The 23,572-nt window shown below is 41.7% G+C and overlaps 1 protein-coding gene across 2 annotated transcripts in view; it reads left to right on the top strand.

Annotated features, from left to right (window-relative positions):
• Positions 1–23,572, top strand: part of fbln1 (fibulin 1) — a 62,354-nt gene that overhangs the window by 8,159 nt on the left and 30,623 nt on the right. Inside the window, exons 2-15 of one of the 2 annotated variants that reach the window (XM_088923711.1) lie at positions 560–668; positions 4,202–4,337; positions 5,950–6,100; positions 7,945–8,004; positions 8,321–8,413; positions 9,850–9,987; positions 10,482–10,619; positions 11,762–11,905; positions 12,420–12,545; positions 12,872–12,997; positions 13,806–13,925; positions 14,332–14,463; positions 16,640–16,763; positions 21,561–23,223. In XM_088923711.1, the coding sequence (XP_088779837.1) occupies positions 560–668; positions 4,202–4,337; positions 5,950–6,100; positions 7,945–8,004; positions 8,321–8,413; positions 9,850–9,987; positions 10,482–10,619; positions 11,762–11,905; positions 12,420–12,545; positions 12,872–12,997; positions 13,806–13,925; positions 14,332–14,463; positions 16,640–16,763; positions 21,561–21,939 (1,976 nt within the window). In that variant the 3' untranslated portion in view covers positions 21,940–23,223. Of the gene's footprint in view, positions 1–559; positions 669–4,201; positions 4,338–5,949; positions 6,101–7,944; positions 8,005–8,320; positions 8,414–9,849; positions 9,988–10,481; positions 10,620–11,761; positions 11,906–12,419; positions 12,546–12,871; positions 12,998–13,805; positions 13,926–14,331; positions 14,464–16,639; positions 16,764–21,560; positions 23,224–23,572 lie in introns of those variants that run through there. The other variant, XM_088923710.1, reaches the window with a different exon arrangement.

Below are 23,572 nucleotides of genomic sequence, written 5' to 3'. Positions count from 1 at the left end.
TAATCAAAGTAATTCCCAAACTTTTTCTTGTGACCATAGCTAACGTACAGTCACCTGTTCTTTCTTGATGACAGAAAACTCAAGACTCAAATCTAACAGCTGCAAAAAATAACCTTGGTGCTAATCCAATGGTTGATCAGTAATGCCACTCTAATACCCAATTCAGCAAGAAAAGGGTATTTGAGGGTATTCCTAATGATCAGGCTTGCAGTGTGATTGAATCTTTCACAGCCCTCGTCTGTTTCCTTGGATGTGCCCAATGTGAGTATAGAGTAAAAGTCTGGTCCCTTGCCCAGAGTTTGCCTGTGGTGCAATTACAGCAGGGTTCTCCAAAGGGTGGAGTCACAGGAATACTCCTGGCTGGTGAAAAAAAAAATGATTCACCATCTAAAACAACTTCTGTGCATGGTATTTCTGTGTGCTTATGTGAATACATGGATCTTGCAGGCATTCCCCGGAAAAACAGAATTTCTGACCGTTTACAGAACGGAAACTCCAATAATGATGCCGAATGATTTATTCTCAGTCCTGACGCACGGCTTCATATTTTTACATGCAGTGAACGCGCAGATGTCGTTCGACGACTGCTGTAGAGATGGACGAGATTGGGCCACCCAGAAACAGGATTGCTCGACCCTGCCATTGATGTCAGAACTCCCCACGTGCAGGTAAGTGGAAGAGACTGGTTGTGTTACAGCCTGCACAGCACCACACAGAACACGAATGGGTGGCTGGGAGATGTGGGAGCTCAAGGACCACCTTAAAGAGAAAAGCAGGCTAAAAATCTTGTTCTAAGAGTTCAGAGGTTTTCCAAAGCAATGGGTCGAACCTGTAACTAGAGAAAAGAGTCATTTTCATGTTTGTCTGAGGGTTAGGAGACTAGGAATAGGAAAGGCTAGGGGTAGCATTTAAAAAGTAGGTGAGTCGGAAAACCACACAGACATATCAGAGATTCTCTTGAAACAAAGGAGGGAATTCTGCACCTCTTTCATAGAACGCAGTATCCAAGAGTAGAAAAATCACTACCTTTTGCAGAGGAGTGGTCTATTTGATGAGGGTGCCGTGCCATGAGCTTAGTTGCGTAGGAAGTGTGGGAATTGTGTTTCAGCCCTTTTCTTGGATGTACGATATCTGCTGGAGGCCTAGTTTACGTTCTCTTGACCTAGTACAGTGTGAATTGAACGTTGTGTTTTGCTCTTACTCAATTGTTTTCACTCAAATGAAAAACAGCAGCAGTCAAACGTCCACAGACAAGCCAAAAAAGACGATTTTTGTTACACAATCTGCCGTTCTGAGGTAAAATTATTTTTATTGGCAACGCAAATGATCCAGAATTTGTACAAATCAGAGAAAAGGGGGTGGTGGGCCTTGGTTGTCAGTCCAGGAAATACCTTGGAGGTGAAGCTATACAGAGAGAAAGGACTGAAACTTGGAATAACAGGAAGCCCAAAGGATTATTTCAGGCAGAAAAAAAGAAAGAAAAGAAAAACACTTCTAAAATTTTTCCCATAAAAGGCGTAGTGGTTATGCGCAGTTGTCTCATGGAAATACCCAGTTAAAAAAAAAAATCCTGGTGAGACGAAAAGATGCTTTTTTATGAGCCCAACTGTTGTTTAGAGGACTCGTGGAGACCTGCTGCTATAAAATTCGAAGAAGCTTCATGAACAGACTTCTGTTGGGCCTGGTTTCAATTTGTCACCAGAGGCCTTGCGGTCACATTGTAAATCAACCTGTCAAGACAATGACGTGCATGTGGGCAAGGGAAGATGGGAGCTGTCAGGATGTGCCTCTCTAGTTTAAATTCTCCAGTAACGTGCTTCTTTCTTCATCACATGTGTGATGTGTCTGACGCACTAGCTGTCCTATCGGGTTCCAGGAATAAGGAAATAATTTATCTGTTTCATTCGAAAAGATACATTTTAACTCCAGTGAGGTTTGCTGCCCTGTCAATAGGGACCCAGAAAAGGACCCATAATGCACTTTACCACAACCAAGACTGTCCTGAATGACATATATTTTATGTCAAATAGACACATATAGGACCCCCATGGACCACAGGGTGAGCACCCCCTGCTGGCCCCACTAACACCTCTTTCAGCAGAAACCTTAGTTTTTCCCAGGAGGTCTCCCATCCAGGTACTGACCAGGCTCACACCTGCTTAGCTTCAGTGGGCTGCTAGTTGTGAGCTGCAGAGTGATATGGCTGCTGGCTAAGTACACTATAAATGTACTGTGAAAAACCGAATGCATTTCAGGACAATGAAATGAAATTTGTAATTTGAGATCAAAACATGTGAGGCAGAAGTATAGAATTTCAGCTTTTGTTTCTGGTTATTTTGCATACAGTATGTGTTGAGCCATGTTGGAACAATGTCATTTGTTGTGTTCAATTTCCCCATTTCAGATGAGCATAGTTATTGGGACAAATGCCTGAGAAATGTTTCTAATGGCTCAGGTGTTCGTGTTGCATAAATCTGAAAAATGTAAACTAGTTGCAAATGTCGAGCCTTTGGTTTCAGCCTTTGGAGTTGACCTTTTGGGTCTCCCTCTTCAGTTAGGAGGAACAGGCCAAGAGGAAGACGACAGAGCTGTTTATGGTGGAAAAAGCAAGCATTTGTGAAGATGAGAGCAAACATAAATTCAAACCAAGGACCACCGTAGAGTGATTGGACATTGCAGAATCAAGAATATGAAATTTCTTAAAAAAAGAAGAAATCTGCTTGAGGAGTTAGGAATGGACTAAGACCTGGTCATCCAAAAAAGACCATAGCTGTTGATGACAGAAAAATCATTAGAGCTGTGAAAAGATCTAAAAAGAAGAATGCAGGAGAGAAAGTTACTTAATCACTATGTGGAGAAGACTTAGACCAGAATTTCAAGGGCTACAGTACAAGATGCAAAGCTCTCATCAGCACTAAAAACAGAAAGATCAGACTAGAGTTACAAAGTGCAAAGATGAACCTCAACAGTTTTGGAAGTTTTATGGTCCAACCAGACAAAGATAAGCCTTGATCAAAGTGACAGAAATGTGTAAAGTGTAAAAAATGGTAGGTGTGGGTAGTGTCATGGCCTTTTGAACTGGCTCATCGGCTCATTATTGATGATGTAGCTTACGATGGCAGCAGCAGAATGAATTGTGATGTGGACAGAAGCATTTTGCCTGCCCATGTCTGAAAACAAATCCCTCAAAACTCATTGGGCTACAGTTCATTGTGCAGCAAGACAATGACCCAAAACACACTGCACACTTGACCAAAGTGTTCATCAGGAAGAAGTTGAATGTTTTGAACTGGCCCAATCAATCTACTGATTTGGATCGTATTAAGCAGGCATTTGACTTGTTGAAGAGGAAACCAAGTTCTTCTTCAAACAAGCACCAACTAAAAATGATTGCAGTTAAGGTTTCATGAAACATCTAAAGGGAATGTATCAAAAGCCTGGTGATGTCGATGGGTTGCAAACTTCAAGCAGTCCTTGCATGTAAGGTGTGTTCAATTTAACATGTTAAATACATTTTAAGTTAATTTGTCCTAAGATTGGGGTGGGATTAAGAATATAAACATGTTTGTCCTAACAGGATTTAACATGTACAAGCAGAGACACAGAAATATCCAGAAAGAAAAGATGATATCCTGTATTTTTGCCTTTTACCTATCTTTTCTTCTGAAACACAAAATCCAATAGTACACTGCAAAAACAACATATTGAATTTCATTGACCCGATATGTACAATGTACATCCCCTTAACTGCTCACATTATGTATCATGACTGAGGTGTGTTGCACTGGCTCTGTGGCTAAGTATCTGTGCCTGTGGCTGGAAGGTTGCCTGTTCAAATCCCGCGGCTGGCAGAGGAATCCTACTCCGTTGGGCCCCTGAGCAAGGCCCTTAACCCCAACTGCTCCAGGGGTGCCATATAAATGGGTGACCCTGTGCTCTGACCCCAAGCATCTTTCTCCCTGTCTGTGTGTCTCATGGAGAGCAAGCTGGGGTCTGCAAAAAGACAAATTCCTGGTGCAAGAAATTGCATATGGCCGATAAAGTGATCTTATCTTGCTACACTTTTAGATATGACCTGACAAAATGATGAAAAAAACATTTTTGTACAACATGACCACAGCAAATTAGATCTAATACTGTACCCCCTTCTGCTCGGATGACTCTAAGCTGCTGATGATGTCTTTTTCTTTTTTTTTTCCAGAATAGCACAGGAGCAATGCTGCATGGCTTTCCTAGAAGATAATCATTGCACAACCGGCATCAACATGGCGAAAGAGCAGGGGGTCTGTGATTTAGTCCTAGCAAGTGGATCCAGCTGTGAAAGAAGACTTTCCAAGGTCTGTGAAACAGGGACTCAAAGAGCCAGTCATTTCTCAAAGATAAACACAAGCCTTTTGTTCAATGTAAACTAGGTCTTATTTCTCCCAAGTAATGCTTGACGTCACACTTAACAGGGAACATCAGCTTTGAGAAACACACAAAATGCTGTGCGTATGCTTTTTTTTTAATGGCTTTGCGTGAGCTGTCATTTCAGTTTGCAGTATCTCTTGACAGGAAGGATATATTTTCTGTAGCTTGGAATTGCCCAACTGTGCTCATGTGCTACATTGCATTCTGCCCTGCTGTTGAGTGGTAGATGGAAAGCACTAAAAGATCAAATGTATAGATGTGCAGGCTGTCAGACATTAATATATAAATGAAAAGGCTGGATTTGTGATAAATTGTTTTCAGAAAGTCAGCAACTCCAATGACTATTTTACTTTATGCCTTTTATCTTCACATTTGCCATACTCCTAAAAGAGCAACAAAGGGCAGATTAAACTGTTAGGAAGACTGTCTTGTGACTATATATAGGCCTGAGCACATCTGAGAAGGTTGGCACTGCTGTTCAGCGATGCTTATGTACTCAGTCTATAAGCTAAGGAATGAAGAACCTTGACAAATTCAGCTCCTGTGACTACAGCACTTTCACATTTGATTTTGTTTCCCCCAGGACTCTTTGGTGATCCCTATAGTGCTCATCAGGCTTTGCGGTTGAGTGATCCTACAATATCTATGCTTCTAAAAGCTCTGTGTGCATCTTCCAAGCCCAGGTTTCAGATATGCAAACAGAAACAGCACATGGTTTGACTGTTCATTCCAGTACTTTTGGTGAATGCTGGCAGAAGGCTTTGTTTCGGAAATCAGTATGTTAGCATAGATGGAATGTTAAATATTAAATATATAAAACGTGCTTGGCTATGGTGTTTTACACTTTGGATCATGCTTCACTATCCTTCTGTATACTTTGCCAAGGCATATTTCACCCTGCAGCTCACAGCTCCACTCCACTCCACTTTAAGCACTTTACAGGTAATGGAGACTCTCCTCCACCACCACCAGTGTGCAGCCCCACCTGGATGATACAACGGTAGCTATAGTGCGCCAGAACACTCCCCACACACCATCAGTGGGGAGAAGAACAGAATGATGAAGCCAGTTCAGAGATGGGGATTATAAGGAACCCATTATCTGTTAAGGGCCAATGGGAAATTTGGCCAGGACACCAGGGTTACACCCCTACTCTTTCTTTCGTCCTGGGATTTTTAATGACCACAGAGAGTCAGGACCTCAGTTTTATGTTTTTACAGTATAGTGTCCCCTTCGCTATACTGGGGCATTAGGACCCACACAGACCGCAGGGTGAGCGCCCCCTGCTGGTCCCACTAACACCTCTTCCAGCAGCAGCCTTAGTTTTTCCCAGGAGGTCTCCCATCCAGGTATTGACCAGGCTCACACCTGCTGTGCTTCAGTGGGGCTGCCAGCTGTGAGTTGCAGGGCATTATGGCTGCTGGCAAAAGGTAGCTGGCTGTTGTTAAGGACATCAGCAGTTAGCGTTACAAGATCAAAGTCAATTAAGGTGATAAAAACAGTAAAAAGGTGGTAACAGGTTGTGGTTTTGTCTTATAGATGTGCTGTGACTGCTGCCTGTTGGGCCGAGCTTTGCATAAACAGGGCCTGAGCTGTGAGCAGAACCTGTCTTTGGGATACCACTGCGGTCTCGTGTCACGAGCCTGCTGCGATCATAGCAATTCAGAGGCCGACGCAAAGCCAAGTCAAGGTAATGCAGCCTCCAGCGTTGCTTGAGTGGTTTAAATCAAAGGGCAGTCAGACACAGGGAGACACAAGAGCATGATGGCTGATGCTGTTGTCTCACAGCTCTTGGGTCCTGGGTTTGATTCCAGACTGGGATCACACAGTCACACAGACAGGGAGAGAAGCTTGGGGTCAGAGCACAGGGTCAGCCATTGTACAGCACCCCTGGAGCAGTTGGGGTTAAGGGCCTCGCTCAGGGGCCCAACAGCGTAGGATTTCTCTGCCTGCCACAGGTTTGAACCGGCAACCTTCCAGCCACAGGGGCAGATCCTTAGCCACAGAGCCACTGCTTTGCACCCTGGAAGAATGGAAGAAATCTTAAACTAAAGAAATTGAAACTAGAAATAGCAATCTTAGGTAGCATAGTCACTCTCATTCTCTGTTATAGATGCACAAAATCATGGTATAAGATCTGGTGTGACTGTCTCAACTGTCTTGTCAATGACATCTCCCACAGCTTAAGAATCAGTGAACGGTCTCAGTGGTGGGCTTCACAGTGGCAGAAACTCTGTGTGGAGTTTATATGTTCTCCCTGTGTTAGTATGGGTTTCCTCTAGGTGCTCTGGTTTCCTTCCATAGTCCAAAGACATGCTGGTAGGTTAATTAGCTTCTGGGAAAACTGGCCCTGGTGTGAGTCTGTGGGTGTTTGTGTGTTCTTTTGCAATGGACTAGCGTCCTGACACAAGTGTAGCCCGCCTTGTGCCCGTTGTTTTCCGGGATAGGCTCCGGCTCCCAGAATTGAAAAAAGCAGTTAGAAAATGGATGGCTGGAAATGTCCAGGGCATGTTTTGGCACTTGCCACAGTACTACTTACTGGGGCGTTGGTTTGTATATTTTGGAAAGGAGATTGGAGGGTCTTCACATATCGGTCCACCAAAGGGAGAAGTACCGACCAGGTACTGATGAGATCCGAAAAGATCAGCCATCAAGGTGCTGATGCTGAAAGAACTTCACTGGTTACCTGTATTATCTAGGATAGATTTTAAAGTTCTTTTACTTGTTTTTAAAGCTATAAGCGGTCTAGCACCTATGTACCTTACTGAATGTCTGTCTTTCTATGTTCCTGAACATGACCCGAGATCTGCAAATACTGGCCTTCTGCAAATAGCACATGTGAAATATAGAAAGAGTGGAGAGGCTGCTTTTTGTTTTTATGCTTCTAAATAATGGAACTTGCTGCCACTTTTTATTAGGCAGTCAAGTGCGGTACATTGTTTTAAAAAACGTTTGAAAATATATCTTTTTAATTAAGGTTTTGGTTAAAATGGTTCTTTGTTCTTTCTATTTATCTTTCTTTTTTTATTTATCTTTTAGTGTTTTTATTTTATTACGACTTTCCTAATTTTTATTTACGAGCATAAATTGACATTTATGTTGCTTTACTGTATGGCTGTGTTTTCCTTTACAACTGAAAGTATATCTCTTCATTTTAAGATTTTATTTTTACGCTTGGTTTGTAAAGCACTTTGAGCTGCTATTTGTATGAAAGGTGCTCGATAAATAAAGTTTATTATTATAAAATTATTAAATAACTTTAATAATAATAATAATAATAATAATAACTTTATCTACCACTTCAGTCAAAATAGTCAAATTCCTGCTTCTCGACACAAAACTCCCATCTCTAATGAATCCAAACTATGGCAAAACTCCCCCCATGGCCTTGACAGTCCTAACCAAAATAAAGTTTCTGTGGTTAATTATACACAAGAAGGGGATTTCTTTTGAAAATATATTTAATTAAATGGTTGAAGAAATTATTCAGTGCTGGAAAAATTAATACAGGAAGTGATATTGTTTTTGTGACAGAAGACAAAGTCCTGCCTGCATCCGAAGTGGAAGATCCTTATCTGGATGACCAGTGTAGAGGTACGGTGAGAGTTCATTTTACTGGGAACCTAAAATGTCCTTATGAAGATCCAAAAGAAGGAAAACGGATTTTCATGTTTTTCCAGCTAAGCAGAGATTCTGAAAGTTTAAACATTTAGAGAAACCTTTAACATTAAAGTCATGATAGTCGAATTCTTAAAAGCTGCGCAAACTTTCCCACAGTTATTCATTTGACTTCATTGACAATACATCTCGCCTCCATCTGTAGCATGTCACTGTATTTTTGTTCTGTTTCTGGGAGAAACGGAGTGAGACGATTTAATAGTGGTCTTGAATGTCTCACTCTGACTTGCAGGAGCAGGCCAGTGTTCCCAGCGTTGCCACGGCAATGGAACTTGTTCCTGTTTCGAAGGCTATAAGTTAAAATCAGATGGCCAGACTTGCGAAGGTGGGTGTATATCAGGCTTCTCCGAGTGGTTCTCGGCTTCGTTTCGTCGGGGAATGAATTTAAATATGTGTGCTATGAGGTTTTAATAACATTTGAACTCTATAGAAGGAATCACTGAAAGATAGAGTTACAAAGGCATGGTGCAGTGGTTAGTATTGCTGCTTGAAGCACTGGGGCCCTGTTTTCAATTCTGGATTTGGGGTGCTATCTGTGTGGAGTTTACATGTTCTCCCTGTGTTGGCGTGGGTTTCCTCCCACAGTCCAAAGACATGCTGGTGGTTAATTGGATACTGGGAAAATTGGCCCTGATGAGACTGTGTGTCTGAGCAATGGGTTTGCCAATAAAGGCTCCAGCTCTCCTGTGACCCTCTATTGGATAAAGATAAGATCAGATCACTTTATTAGCCATATACAATTTCTTGTATTAGGAATTTGTCTTTTCACATACCCCATCTTTGCTCTCCATGAGACACACAGACAAGGAGAGAAGCTTGGGGTCAGAGCATAGGGTCAGCCATTTATACGGCACCCCTGGGGCAGTTGGGGTTAAGGGCCTTGCTCAGGGGCCCAACAGAGTAGGATTCCTCTGCCAGCCACAGGATTTGAACTGGCAACCTTCCAGCCACAGGTGCAGATCCTTAGCCACAGAGCCACCGCACCAGCAGCAGTTATAAATAAAATTGAAAGATGGATGGATGAATAGAGCTACAAGTCGCATAAATCTGTATAAAATTTAAGTTTTTAAAATAACATTTTTTGTTTCTTTGGATATGTAGCTATATGTATTTAAATGTGTAGCTCATGAATACTAAAGACATTCTTGATATTAGTGTAAATAGGATGATTATTCTCATCTATTATTCTAGATGAAAATCTTTGGATTTTTTAGTGTTCATCAGAAATATTATTTCTGATGTAGATATTCTTTCATGCTTTGCTTATGTGGACTGATGTGAGAGACAGAAAATAACTACTAAAAAGTAAACATTAATCTGTTCTTTGTGGAGACGTTTACAGCTGTAGCCTTTTCCATTCAGCCATTTTCAGTCAAGTCTGGTTGTCCTGCTTGTTATCCTACATGAAAATACCATATTGTATCCATCTAACCTAATCTAAAGGTCCTTTCTCGTTACACATTTCAAAATACACAGCAAGATCACACAAACTCTTTGATGGCATGCAACTGAATTAGAATTTCAAGTGGGTAGCTGTGTCAGCATGCGTAGGCTGCTAAGGAACAGGTAAAGGGTTATTCCATGTTGAAAAGAGACCCAACATTTCGGCTGTGGAGCCTTCTTCAGGTGTCAGGAAAATTAGAATTTGCCTTTGGGTGGGGGACTGGGATTTTCATCTTTCAAGCTTGCCTCCTTAGCCTGCTTCTGCTCATTGCGGGTGCTTGAGCCGGACGTGAGCCAGAGTTCTCCTTTCCCATGCAGATATAAACGAGTGTATCCTGGGGTCCCATTCCTGTCGGCCTGGAGAGCGGTGTATCAACACTCAGGGGTCCTACAGGTGTCAAAGAGAGGTCAGCTGTGGAACTGGCTATGAACTGACTGATAGCAACCTGTGCAAAGGTCAGCTCCAGACTCCTCCGTGAACAGCAAATACTTTACACGATATGTTATACTCTTGGTGCTTTCTTTAGTTCAGAAGTTTGCACTTAAATACGTCAGAAATGGGGGTCCTTTTTCACAGATTAAAAAGTGTGTGTTTCTGAAAATTCTTTGAATATCACACGTATTGTGTCTTACAGATTCTAGTATAAGAAGATCTAGCAATAAATCCAATGTATTTTAATTCAGCACTTCAGAATGTGGGTTTATTTTAAAACCCCTAAAGAAGTTGTTCTTGAGGACCAATTTTTGTGTCAGTCCTACGGTGAAGTGGCATTAAGCCCCTCCTCGGAAAGTAAGGACTCATTTGACGAAGGACTCATTTAATCATTTTAGTGTTAGTAAAGTAAAATGGCCTTTTGAACAACGTCGGGTTTTGAAGAATCTGAGACAAGGGCCAAGGATGGATGGTTTTCTCCCTGACTCTTCCTGGTTTGTTTTTTTTTTTCCCCCAGACATTGACGAGTGCGAGCTCGGGACTCACAACTGTCCCGCGGAGTTCCAGTGCCAAAACACAAACGGGTCGTTCCGCTGCCTGCCGCGAGAGCAGTGCAGAGAGGGCTTCATCCAGGACGCTCTGGGGAACTGCATCGGTAACATTTCAGCCTCGCGTTCTCAAAAAGGAGTGAAATTCCGCTGACCCCTGGGCTTTCAAAGGGAGCCCCTTCCAATTTCCACCATTCTTCACGAAGCTGAACGGCGATTTCTAAACTCGTCCAGGACTCATCCAGAACTTTATTCACACTGCTTTTTTCTTGAGGAAACAGCGAAGCAAAACCCATTTAATCGGTTTACCTTTCTATTAGAGGAAACCCCTTTTAAGGTTAGGGTATGTGTTAAGAGTGCACAGTCCTAGTTGGCAACCTTGGATAGCTGGTACAGCTTGTATACATTTGTGTTACCAGTTTGAGTTACAGGACTGTAAAGTGTTAGCTAGCTAGTAAAGAGTGTTTAGCTTTACTGCCTCACAGGGCTGGGGCCCTGGGTTCAGTTCCTAGGGTGCCATGTGTGTGGAGTTTGAACGTTCTCCCTGTGTTCCTACGGGTGCTTTGGTTTCTTCCCACAGTCCAAAGACATATTGGTAGGTTAATTGGCTTCTGGAAAAAATTGGCCCTGATGTGAGTTTGTGTGTGTTTGTCCTGCTATGGACTTGCATTCTGTCTAAGGTACAGTATATGCCTAGATAGAAAATGAATGGATATAAAGTACTAGCAGCAAGCCTTTTCTTGGTGCGGCTGTTCTATGGGGAAGGTTCACTGCAGGTATGGTTTGTTTGTATTAAGGTTTCTGGTGTAACATGAAGGCAGCTGAGAGTCTTGCCAAGACAGTTCTAAGAAGAATTTAAACAGAAAAAAAATCCAGTACAATCCAATAGGAAGAGTACTTTAATCCTCAAGAAGCAAAATAAAAGGATGACAGACTTTGTTTAGTTTCCCATTGGACAGCAGTGAACCTCATGCATTTTGTGCTATAAGGGAAATCTAGTCACTGTTAGGGATATTTTCCAAGATTTTAGCAGGGTAGTACAAATTTAGATTTACGTTAACAGGGCGACTTAAATTAATATTGTAAGAAGGTGTCAAATTCTGACTGACCGAAAGGGCTCCTCTCTTCTCTAAGATAACAGTGTTAAGAACTTCACGTTCAGTCCCGTCGGAGAGCACGGCGATCACATTTCCAACACGGCAGTCTGTTCCAGGCAATTGGCATGTGCTCTCTCGCCTATTCCTTCTAGATATCAACGAGTGCTTGAGTCACAATGGACCCTGCCTCCCTGGTCAGACCTGTATCAACAATGTGGGCTCGTACACCTGCCAGAGGAATTTCATCAGCTGTGGCAGAGGGTATCATCTGAACGAAGAGGGAACGCGGTGTGTGGGTACGGTTCTTCTGTTGTACACTATGCAATTAAAGCTAATACCGCATGCAAAGATATTATAGACGGTATATGATGCCCTCCTGATTTATTAATATCTCTGGGGAACAAAATAACAGCATATAACAGGAAGATTTTGGATAATCTGGATAATGTGAGGGAGGCACGGTGGCGCAGTGGTTAGCTTTGCTGCCTCGCAGAACTGGGTCTGAATTCTGGACCTTGGGTGTTATCTGTGTGGAGTTTGCATGTTCTCCCCCATTCACGTCTGGGAAAATTGTGTCTCTGTGTGCCCAGTGATGAACTAGCATCCCGTTCAGGATGTATCCGGCTTTGTGCGCATTGCTTGCCAGGATAGGCTCCAGCTCCTTCCCGCAACCCTGAAATAAATGAAGGTGTTAGAAACTGGATTGATAATCTACTGCATCTTGCTGAAAAAAATCCCAAAATCCTGAGAGCAAGGCGACTAGCATCACAGATGGTGCTCACTGTGCCATCTGCCTGCTCTTTGCTCCAGATGTGGATGAATGCAGAGGCCCAGAGTCTGCCTGTGAAGGCCACATCTGCATCAACCTGATGGGCTCGTTCCGCTGTGAGTGCAGGATGGGATACTACTTCAACAGCATCAGCAAGACCTGTGAAGGTGAGGCCTGCCTGTGGTTCAGAGACAGATAAGTGATACAGCACACCTGCCGAAAATGGTAACGGGGCTTATAAATCACAAAGCAAATGCTATCCCTTCGGGGACAAAGTAAAAAAGAGGTTTGTGCCCCAGTTATATTACCTAAGTATTTCATTTTATATTTCTTAAAAAAAATGATGTTTTGACAAAAGTTCCTTCAATCAGCGTATTTGTAAAGTGGCGCCGGCGCTTAAACAAAAGCCTGAAAGCATTGCGATTTCAGTTGCCTTCGGTGTTAACTGAATGCAGTTTTTCTTTGTGTTTCTCTTTCCTTCCCTGTGCTCTAGATATTAATGAGTGCAGACACTACCCAGGGCGTCTCTGTGCTCACAAGTGTGAGAACACTCCTGGTTCCTATAAGTGCAGCTGTACCAGTGGCTTCAGACTTGGCAGCGATGGTAGAAACTGTGAAGGTCCTGCCTCGTTTTCTCAATAGCACTTCAATTCTGTGCCCATAGAAGTCTGTTTTCTAGCTCCCACACTTAGCCACATTTTTATGATGTATTTACTTTGACACGATAATGGGGATTGTGTTTTTGATTTTCATTTGATGTGTATTTTGGGGAGGGTGGTGTCGTAGGGGTCAGCATTGCTGGCTTCCCAGCGCTGGGGCCCTGGGTCCAATTCCTGGGGTGCTGTTTGTGTGGAGTTTGTATGTCCTCCCTGCATTTTTGCATGGGTTTCCTCTGGGTGCTCCGGTCTCCTCCCACAGTCCAAAGGTGTGCTGGGAGGTTAATTGGCTTCTGGGAAAACTGGCCCTTATGTGAATGTGTGTGTCTGTCTGCCCTGTGATGGACTGGCGTCCCATCCAGAGCGTGTCCCGCCTTGTGCCCGTTGCTTGCTGGTATAGGCTCCAACTGCCTAGCGACCCTGAATTGGGAAAAAAAAAATGGACAGGTATATAGTGTGTATCTAGAACTAATGTCTGTGTAACACTCCAAAAAACATCATCAAAATCATCATCTCTTTAAAGGTGGTATTTAAAATAATGTTTCATAGTGTGCTCTTTCAGAATACTTTATGAATTTGCATATTTTGGACCGTAAATTGTGAACAAAAGGGTTAGTTTGAAGCTGCATTTCAAGTGCTTCCGTGAAGCTGTGTTTCAGCAGTTTAATTAGTGAAAAGTCCAGCACTATTTAGTTACTACTGTATATAATTAGCAGTATGTTTGTTTTTGGATGCATATATAATTAAATAACATTCAATATATATTTGCAGATGTAAACGAGTGTGAGAGCAACCCCTGTAGCCAGGAATGTGCTAATGTTTATGGATCGTACCAGTGCTACTGCCGCCGTGGTTACCAGCTGAGCGACGTGGATGGAATAACTTGTGAAGGTAAGAATTTGGACAGCAAACTGTCTTCATACCTGCGCTGTGTTTCTGTAACCTATGCAGGTTGGCCTAGTGAAATGTCTGCTGCGTCTTTAAGAAAAAAAGCGTTTGCCAGAAAAAGTCCTAAAAATGTTTGTTTGAATTACCCTGAATTGTTTTCAGCTTGCTTCTGATGCTGGTTCCATTTCGCTATATACTGTATAAACACGTCAATGTGAGGTCAGAGTGCGTTTGAAATACAGTATTTGTACCATTGCCTTTCGAAAATGTATATTCAAATCTATACTGAAAAATCCCTCATTGTGGTTCCAGTTTCCCCCCCCCCCCATCCGTTTTTCTTCAGATGTCGTGTTAATGGCTCTGCAGGCAGTGCAGATGTTCTTTAAAAATATCGCCTTTTCTTGGCTAGATATTGACGAGTGCGCTCTGCCTACTGGTGGTCACATCTGCTCCTATCGCTGCCACAACGTCCCTGGCAGTTTCCAGTGCACCTGCCCCACCCACGGATACACGCTGTCTCCTAATGGCCGCACTTGTCAAGGTGAGGAGCTCCCAGTCTCAGGGGGTTTTGCATCTCGGGTGGAAGGTTATACTTCGCTGGCTCAAAATATACATGGCTGTACGGCAAAAAAGCGGAGGGAATAAAAGCAACAACACTATCCTTTGTGTGTTTCTTATACTGTGTTTTTTTTTTACTGAAACTCTGCTGTTACAGGCCAGGCAATGAAAGGCATGAAGTGGCAGCGGTTGGCATAGTAACTGCACTGTGGGGCCTTTCATTTTCCAGAAATGTACTCGGGTTCTTAGTTTCCAGTGGTTAAAAGGCAGTGTTGGGGATGTTGGCGATACCAAAAAAGGTGGGAACTCGGAATTGAAAAAAGAAAGAAAAGAACTCTTCAGCTGCTCAGCAGCTTCCCTGGCCTGTCTCGTAATGGGCCTTTAGTTTAGTTTTCTGGTCGTTCTTAAATCCGGGCCTCCCCTCTTAGCCACCCCTTGGCTCTCTGGCTCAGCGGCTTAGACCTTCAGCACGTTTGGCTACTCTTTCTAGGTCTTTCTCGCAGAGCTCCCTGCCGCGTTGTACACAACCTCTCGCCGGCTCTATCGCACACCACCTAAGAGTGGAAGAATAAATCAGGAGGAACCCAGCTGTTGGGTGTCCTGACTGTACGGACAGCCGACTTCTCTCAGGAAGGGATTAGAGCTGACTGCCTGTCACAGGCCTGAGCTCTAGGTTGCAGTTTTGAAAGATGTCTAAACCCTTCAGGGCACTTCCAGCTGGCTCATGAGCTCAAGTGATTACTCAGAGTTCAGGTTGAGCCATATCGCTAGGCATTGCCGGTTCAAGACTGGCCTCCGTCACTAGCTGACTGTGACTGGACTACTCCTATGGAGAGGCGTAGAGTAGAGAAGAGAGAGATTCACATCGGTCGACCTTGAACGTCTCCACGTTCAAAGCTGCCTGGTGCTTCCAGACTAGCGGTGACATTGGCGAGGGATGTACTGCCCCTCCAGTTTATGCTAAAACTCCTGTAGAGGCACTGGCGGAGCTCACCGCGAGTTGAAAGGTGAAAGTCCCCTGACAGATGAAAAGTGGCTTGTGTCCTCATTCTGGTCAGGAGTGGTGGCTTTGAGGCCATAAACTCTTAAACAAGTGTCAATTCCACATCGGCTGGGGATATATAAAAAAATGGAGATTCTAAATATTGAAAAGGGAGAATGCACATCCTTTTAACAACTGTTGCTGCTAAGAACTATCAGGCAAGAGGCTGGCATGGCTTCTGGTCTCATTTGCGTTTAAGAACTCAGTGCAGGACAGCGTGGAAGTGATGTTATGCATTTTAGGGCCATCTTTTAGCAGTGTCTGATTGTAATTCTCAATAGTATTTGGGATATTTTCTTGGTGAGGTGTGGTGGTGCAGTGATTAGCATTGCTGCTTCACAGCTCTGAGGCCCTGGGTTCAATCCCTGAGGTGCTGTCTGTATGGAGTTTGTATGTTCTCCCTGTGTTCATGTGGGTTTCCTCCGGGTGCTCCGGTTTCCTCCCACAGTCCAAAGACATGCTGGTAGGTTAACTGGCTTGTTGCTTGCTGGGATAGGCTCTGGCATCCCCAGAACCCAGTACGGGATGAAGCAGTTAGAAAATGGAAGGATGGGTTTTGCTGGTGACTTTAGTTGGGAGGCAACTAGAGAAACACATAGGGTCCGCTGACTTTACAGCTGTGTAGGATATGATTAGTGGAAAAAAAACACCTTCAACTTTTGTGAGTGTTGAAGATGGAAAAAACAGCAGTAAGCCGTTTTTTTTTTAAATCTCATCCATGTTCTCTGCCCAGACTTACCATCAAAACAATGAGAAAGCCTCCAGAAAGGGTTAGCTTTTCCTTTTGTTGTTTATACGTCTGAATATTTTACACATTCGTTGTCTCTGAATGTGTGCAACTTTTTTGGAGCATCTCAAACCTCAGCACATTCTTTAGGATACATATGTGGAAGATGGCTCTGTTGCACTGTGCTGAGACTTTGTATCTATACGAATAGTGAAATTACCATTTGATTGTGCTATAATTGCAATTGTGATTGCTTGTGCTATAATTGATCTGTAATTGATTAACCAACTGTTGATTTTTTTTTATTTGCATTTCGATACTGCTCATTTATTTTTTTTAAGTTCTACAGCTGTCATTTTTTTTTAAATGCACTTTTTGTGTTTTTTATAGATGTCGATGAGTGTGTAACAGGCATGCACAATTGCTCTGGCTCAGAGATCTGCTTCAACATCCAGGGGGACTACCGATGTCTGGCATTTGACTGTCCAAAGAACTATCACAGATCTGGGGAATCGTGAGTTTTTTTGTCCTTTTCTTTTAGTAGCTGTTTTGAGGAGAAACGAAGCTTGTTCTGACTTCTAATCAAAATGGTTTTCCATCAGTACAAAGCACACAAGTTCCTGTTTTTGCTCTGTACACTATTTCAGCTTTTATGACTGAAACGCATCTTTCGGAAAATGGAAGTTCTCAATCATAAAATTTTATTTCCATGTCTTTCTTGTGGGCGCATACCACTGGTACTTAAAAGCATAGGCATATGTTTTTCTAAATCTTTGGGTTTTTGGAGTTGGTGACTTTGTGCTTGCATGTACAGTACTTAGTCGAACGAGCTGTAACAATGTCAGGTTGGCAGACCTTAAAAATGTCAGAGTGGGAGAGGTGGAGTCGAATAGGTAATTTTGGTTAATGCATTTTCTGATATTTTCCACAAGGTCACTGGAAGGTCGACCTGCTTTTTGATATCTTTCTTTCCTAGGATTCTCTGTGCAGACTGACTGACCTTTAAAGGCACATTTAGGAGGTTTCTGAACATCCAGCTATAGTTCATGCCATTACTGATTTTGCGTGGTGTTCACTTTCACAGCCGAAGTACTTATATGTTAAGGATATATATATATTCTGTAGGTAATTTTCATATCCAAGCCACATTGTCCCACAAGACAAGATGTCGGTCCATTGCTTGGTTTAACCCCCAGCAATGCTCATCCCCATTTATAATAATAATTCCTTACACTTATATAGCGGTTTTCTGGACACTCCACTCAAAGAGCTTTACAGGTAATGGGGACTCTCCTCCACCACCACCAATGTGCAGCCCCACCTGGATGATGCGACAGCAGCCGTAGTGCACCAGTACTCTCATTGCTAAAATTATTCAGTAGTTAAATTCTAATGATTAGATTTGTTGATTTAACAAAAAAATGCAAAACAAACTTTAGTTACAATTAATTAAGATGCAAATGTGATAATCAGTTCTTGTATGAATGTTGTAAGTGAATTACAAAATTAATGATAATCATTTAAACAAAATGCAGTAGCACTAATGGCTTAATCACACATTTACTATTTCATTATTTCCTTAGATTAAGTAATGAGAATGAGCAAAAGCTACATCATCTGGATGAATCTATTTTAATTGTTTGCTTTAAGGAAAAAAGAGATAATCAAGGTTTCAGTGCTGGTGAACCTTCAATGGGATATATAAGTATATCTGAAATAGTTCATTTTCATGAAACAGTTTAATTATTCCTACCATTTTATGGCAGTCTCAAACATTCAAATCCAGATCAGTTAATGATCTGATGGTTAAGAAGCAAAGATTAAGATGTCCTGCTTTGGTTTATCATTTGAAAAAGAAAGGCAATGACTGTTTAATTTTAGTGTATTCAGAGTAATCTACATGTATAATGATCTTGTGTCATTTCGAACCTTGGTCAGTGCATATATTATAAGCAGTTTCAGTTTGTTTAAAACTGAATTCAAAGGCTAGATCTCAAGTATATTAATACAATTGAGGTTGGTAAATACTGCCTTAATGCATCAATGTATTTTATAGTGCATTGGGATCTTGAAACAGTTACTGAATCTCAGTGGTTAGAAATTGCCTATTGTATTAGGATACATTTGAAGTTAAAGTAATGATGATCATAACTGTGTGCTATGTGACAAACCCATGGGCGTGTTATCAAAAGATATTTAAAATATTCAGGTCCACGTCGACAGACAAACACAGCTGTGAGGTTAAGCTCCTTATCGCAATTTATTGTTGGGAAAAGCAAAATACCACAACTAAAAAAAAGACATTTGGTCCTCTTTGAGCTACTAACTAAACCTGTTCTGGAAGTCACTAACATGGCCGAGCAGCAGAAGTGTATATTGGCCTCCATAAAGAGTACTACAACTTTCAGTTGTTCAATACTCGCAGTTCTTTTCCTAAGAACTTACAGATTCCTTTAGTCCTTGTGCCTCTGGTGAGTGATGTACACAGGTGTTCTGCCCACTGCCTACTCTCATACAATAAACATGCACTCCCACTGACTGACACTGGAAGCTTCTGCTTCCTGTTTTTTTAAAGTCACTTGACCAATTGGAATCCTGCAACTGTCAGGTGACTGAACAGCAGCTCATTCCCCCAGAGCTGGGAAATGTGGTACCTACAGGGTTGTGATCTGACAACAAGATCTGTTATTATTTTGTAGGTCATTTGGTAAGTATCTTTGTCAAAACATCATAAATATTATAAGGTGACTTACAAAGTTAAAAGGAGGCGCTAACTTAGTTCATCAATAATTCATTATGGGATCAAAGATCAAGTAATGCACCATTAAGAGACAATTTAATAAGCAAAATAATAATAGATATCATTAATGTGTGTGCAAAACTATGAATACAAAATTGTCCTCAGGAGAACAGTATTTTACTGAACTGGGCTTTTTTTCTGATTATTTTATTATCTTGAAATCTATGCTTACTTGTCCAGTAAGCCCTATTGTCCTGTGTGTCCGATAATCTCGTTAGCAAGTGGCTGTGTGGGTGCAAAGTACGAGTAGTGGCACTGTTGTTCTTTGTCAAATACGTAAACTAAAGGAACACATTGCTTCTTTTCTGTCCAACCACCTTCTTCTATTCTTCATTTTTTATTAAATGTACTGTAGCATGATCTACCACTTGTGTTCATATTTACAGTCCCTTACAGTGCCTCCCTATGGCGTCCCATTTTGTGAAATTATGAAATGGTGCACACGCATCGTCTTAAACTTTGTATTTTATTCATAAACGTGGATCTCAAATTGAGAACTTCTCAAGTGGATCTCAAATTGAGAACTTCTCAAGACAAGACACGCTACAGTTAATAGCTGCAAAATCTAAAGAGAACAAACTGATGTATGTCGATTGCATAAGATTGCAGATCTGAACCTGAATATTGACCTGAACTCAATATCTGATGGATGTAGCTTTGGCTGCTGTCAAAGCTGCAGGTCTTTTTGGGTTAGTCTCTGCTAATATTGCTTATCGGCCATTCATGGTGGTATATTTGCTCAGGCTCTCTCGGGTTGCTTGGGGATCACTCATGGAAAGTGTTTTTCAAGACTTCCCACAGATTTGCAATAGGATTCAACTTTGACTGGGCACCTCAAGAACATTCACTTTCATTTTCTTAAGCCACTCCAGTGTATCTTTAATCTTTGTGCTTCCCCCCCAGTTTTAAGTCTTTAAGTCTAGACAAAAACGCCTTTAGTTTTCTCCCTCCATTTTCTTCCAGTCCTCACAAGCTTTCCAGTTACGGCTGAGAAGATGCATCCCCATAGCATGGTGCTTCCACCACTATGCTTGACTGTAGGGATGGTGTTCATTGGATGGTATATTGTTGATTTTGCACTAGATTTATTGCTTTGCAATTACACTAAAAGGGTCAGAATTCCTTCTGTCTGACCCTAAAACTTTTTGCCACGTTTCTAGTATCACTTGAGATGCTTTGTGGCAAACTACATGTGGGATTTGAGATGGGTTTTCCATTCTGCCATACAGTCCGGTTTTGTGGAGAGATTGGTATATTGTTGACTAATGGACATTTTCTTCCATCTCAGTGAATTCTGTAGCTCTTACAAAGCTGTTGTCACAGTAATAATAATAATAATAATTCCTTACACTTATATAGTGCTTTTCTGGACACTCCCAAAGTGCTTTACGGGTAATGGGGAATCCCACTACCACCACCAATGTGCAGCCCCACCTGGATGATGTGACGGCAGCCATAGTGCGCCAGAACGCTCACCACACACCAGCTATCAGTGGGGAGGAGAGCATAGATGGGGATTATTAGGAAGTCATGACTGGTAAAGGCCAGGGGGAAATTCGGCCAAGATGCCGGGGTAACACCTCCTTTCTTTAAAAAGAAAACACAAGAGACCACAGAAAGTCAGGACCTCAGTTTTACGTCTTATCTGAAGGATGGTGTCTTTGTCACCCTAAGTAAAAAATCTAATGATAGGTTTAATATCCAATATACAGATGCTAAAACTGCAATACCCTTTTTACAGCTGACATCAAATCTTGAATGTTAAAAAGCTTTCTTCGGTAGCCTTTAAATATTATTTATTTGCAAGATCTTTCCTGTAAAATTCCAAATGGAGCTCTACATCATGTTGGAAGGAATTTGCGAGATATTAGAATCCAGATTCTGCAGTATTTTTAATGAGGTGCTTTTAAATTTTCATTGTAGTTTTGTGCGTTTTAATAGGTGACATCAAAATACTGAAATGCTTACAGAGGAACAGTTTGTTTTCTTCTGGGTCACAAAGTATGCAGTAAATATTTTCCTCAGTGCTTTTACAATGACACAAAAGAAATTGAAGGAAATTCGAAAACAAAAGACAGTTCAGGCAAAACAACATTCTGCTGCCCTGATCCTCTCTTTCCTAAAAGATGAATAACGTCTTTGACTATCAATGTATTGAAGCAGCGCCCCTTTTCCATTAAATTGTCGACGTATGTAAAGGCAGGTTATGATTTTCCAAATGATTTTCAGAATAAAAAAGGCATAGCAAAAAAAAAAAATTCTTCTGTACATGAATGGTTGTTTTAATGTATTTGCCATGCACATCACTAGTTAAAGCAATTTCTGAGCTGCCCAGATGTACTCTAGCTCACTAAACCTTGAGAAATACGGGCTCTGCTGCTGTTGCTGACACTTTGGCTCTGCTTGCTGGGCACTGACCTAACTTTCTCCTTCTTTCTTTTTTTTTTGTCGTCTGTTTGTTTGTTTGTTTGTTTGTTTGTTCCATGTTTCTCCTTCTCACTTTTCTTGCAGTCGTTGCGAGCGCTTGCCTTGCAATCAGAATAGCGAGTGCCTGGCCCAGCCCTTGAGAATAACCTACTATCACCTCACTTTCCCTACCAATATCCCCGTGCCCACCAATGTCTTCCGCATGGGCCCTTCTAACTCCGTGCCAGGCGATGACATCCTCATCACCATCATAGACGGCAATGACGAGGGCTACTTCAGCGCGCAGAAGCTCAGCAATGGTGGGACTGTTTCTGTGCAGAGGCCCATATCCCAGCCTCAGGACTTCCTACTCACAGTGGAGATGAAGCTCTTCCGCTATGGAACTGTTAGCACGTTCCTAGCTAAAATCTATGTCTTTGTTACAGCTGAGCAGCCGGTGTATACCGACGCGTCTCAGTTTTAAAACGCAGTGTGCGGCGTTTTCTTCTTCTTGATCATCTTTATTACCAGTAGGCCTTTGAGAACTACAAATGTGACGAGTCCCATTCGCAAGTAAGTGTGACAGATCTTTGGCAGCAGTTAACAACACGGAGGCAGCAGCACCTCACAGGCGTTTTATGAGAAAACTGGTTGCAGTTTGTGTAACCCATTTCAAAATTGGAGTGGTCATAAAATCCGATTCTGCTTTTGCCCGACGCTAAGTTGTGTTAGATCGTAAAAAAAAAAGTCAAAGCAAATTAAAAAAAAAAAATCTCTCTGGACATCCATCATCTGATGCAACCAAGTCAGAGGCTGAGCTCATTTTGGCAATGTCTCATCTCAAGAGCATGAGAAATAACCAAATCATCCAGGGAGGTTCTTAGACACATGGAACCAGAGTCTATGCAAAGAGTTCTGGGCTTCCAGGCAGATTTTAAGGACTTACACTGAATACAATGAAGAAACAGGCAACATTGTAGGATTTAATCTCAAGACCTAAATGTCCCGTGAGCCGATTCTGATCTTGGAGATTACTCGTAGTACTAAAACTAGCGAATCTCAATTAATTCAACACATTTATATATTGATATAACATGTATACATCATTTTACTTTGTACTTTATTGCATTGTTTATTAAATTTTACTGTGTGTTGAATTACATCTTGCAAGACCTGTTGTATTGACTGATGTATTATAAGAGTGCCAGCGGGTTACATATAAAAGTATGTGTAATTGCATTTTGCTGAGGGGGCACAAGGGGGCAGTGTAGGGCAGTAAAAGGTTCTGTCATGACTGTTTTCTTGGCTTCTCATGTGGACTGTTCTAGAACTGCTCTTCTCAGTGTTCATCATTCTGTACGGTTCCATTTTGCTTACATTGTTATCGGAGTCTGTAATATAATTACAGTATCCATACCTATGCAAAATATTTTTTCCATGTACATTAATCTCACGGAATGTCTTCCATGGAACACATTGGAACACATTCCACGGAGCACATTGGCATGATATTGTATTATTCGGTGAAAATGAACTGATCACAATATGCCCTCTGAAATCACAAGAACTAACTTGAATAGAAACAAAGATCTGCTCACTCTGTCCGTTCCTGAGCTGAGCATTATGTGTTTGTGGAAAGTTCTCTCCTGCCTGTAACATCTTTTGTAATACACCCTATCTTACATTTAAAACTTAATTATAGTTCACGTTTTACATACATTTTCTTGTAAATGGGTAAAATATCAAATAAAAACCTCCAATGATTTTGACCGGGTCTTTTGTCTTGCTTATTCCAAGTTTAAAATAGGCAGATTCCCAAACAGTCAACAATAGCTAATGCAGGGAAGTGTTTCCAATTTTTTTTCTTGACTCTCCTTGTCCTGGCCCACCATCAGACGGCTAATAACGTTTTTCAACCGTTTTGACCACAACTCAACACCATGTTGTAAATCGGGTCACATGATGACAATTATGTGAGGTAATATTATGTCCCTTCATGTTAGTTCAGCGCTTCTTATTAGCAAATAATTATCTCAGTGCGTTCTTTCATATTTTTTTAGTGGAGATTGGGGAGTCCATGTCATTTTTTTTGTCTAAATACTGTTACTGATGATGTA

Source organism: Atractosteus spatula, chromosome 8 (genome assembly GCF_055471065.1).
Source record: "Atractosteus spatula isolate fAtrSpa1 chromosome 8, fAtrSpa1.hap1, whole genome shotgun sequence".
In the NCBI taxonomy this organism is placed as follows: domain Eukaryota; kingdom Metazoa; phylum Chordata; class Actinopteri; order Semionotiformes; family Lepisosteidae; genus Atractosteus; species Atractosteus spatula.
Note: the sequence above shows the minus strand (reverse complement) of the source record. Positions and strands in the feature narration are given on the sequence as shown.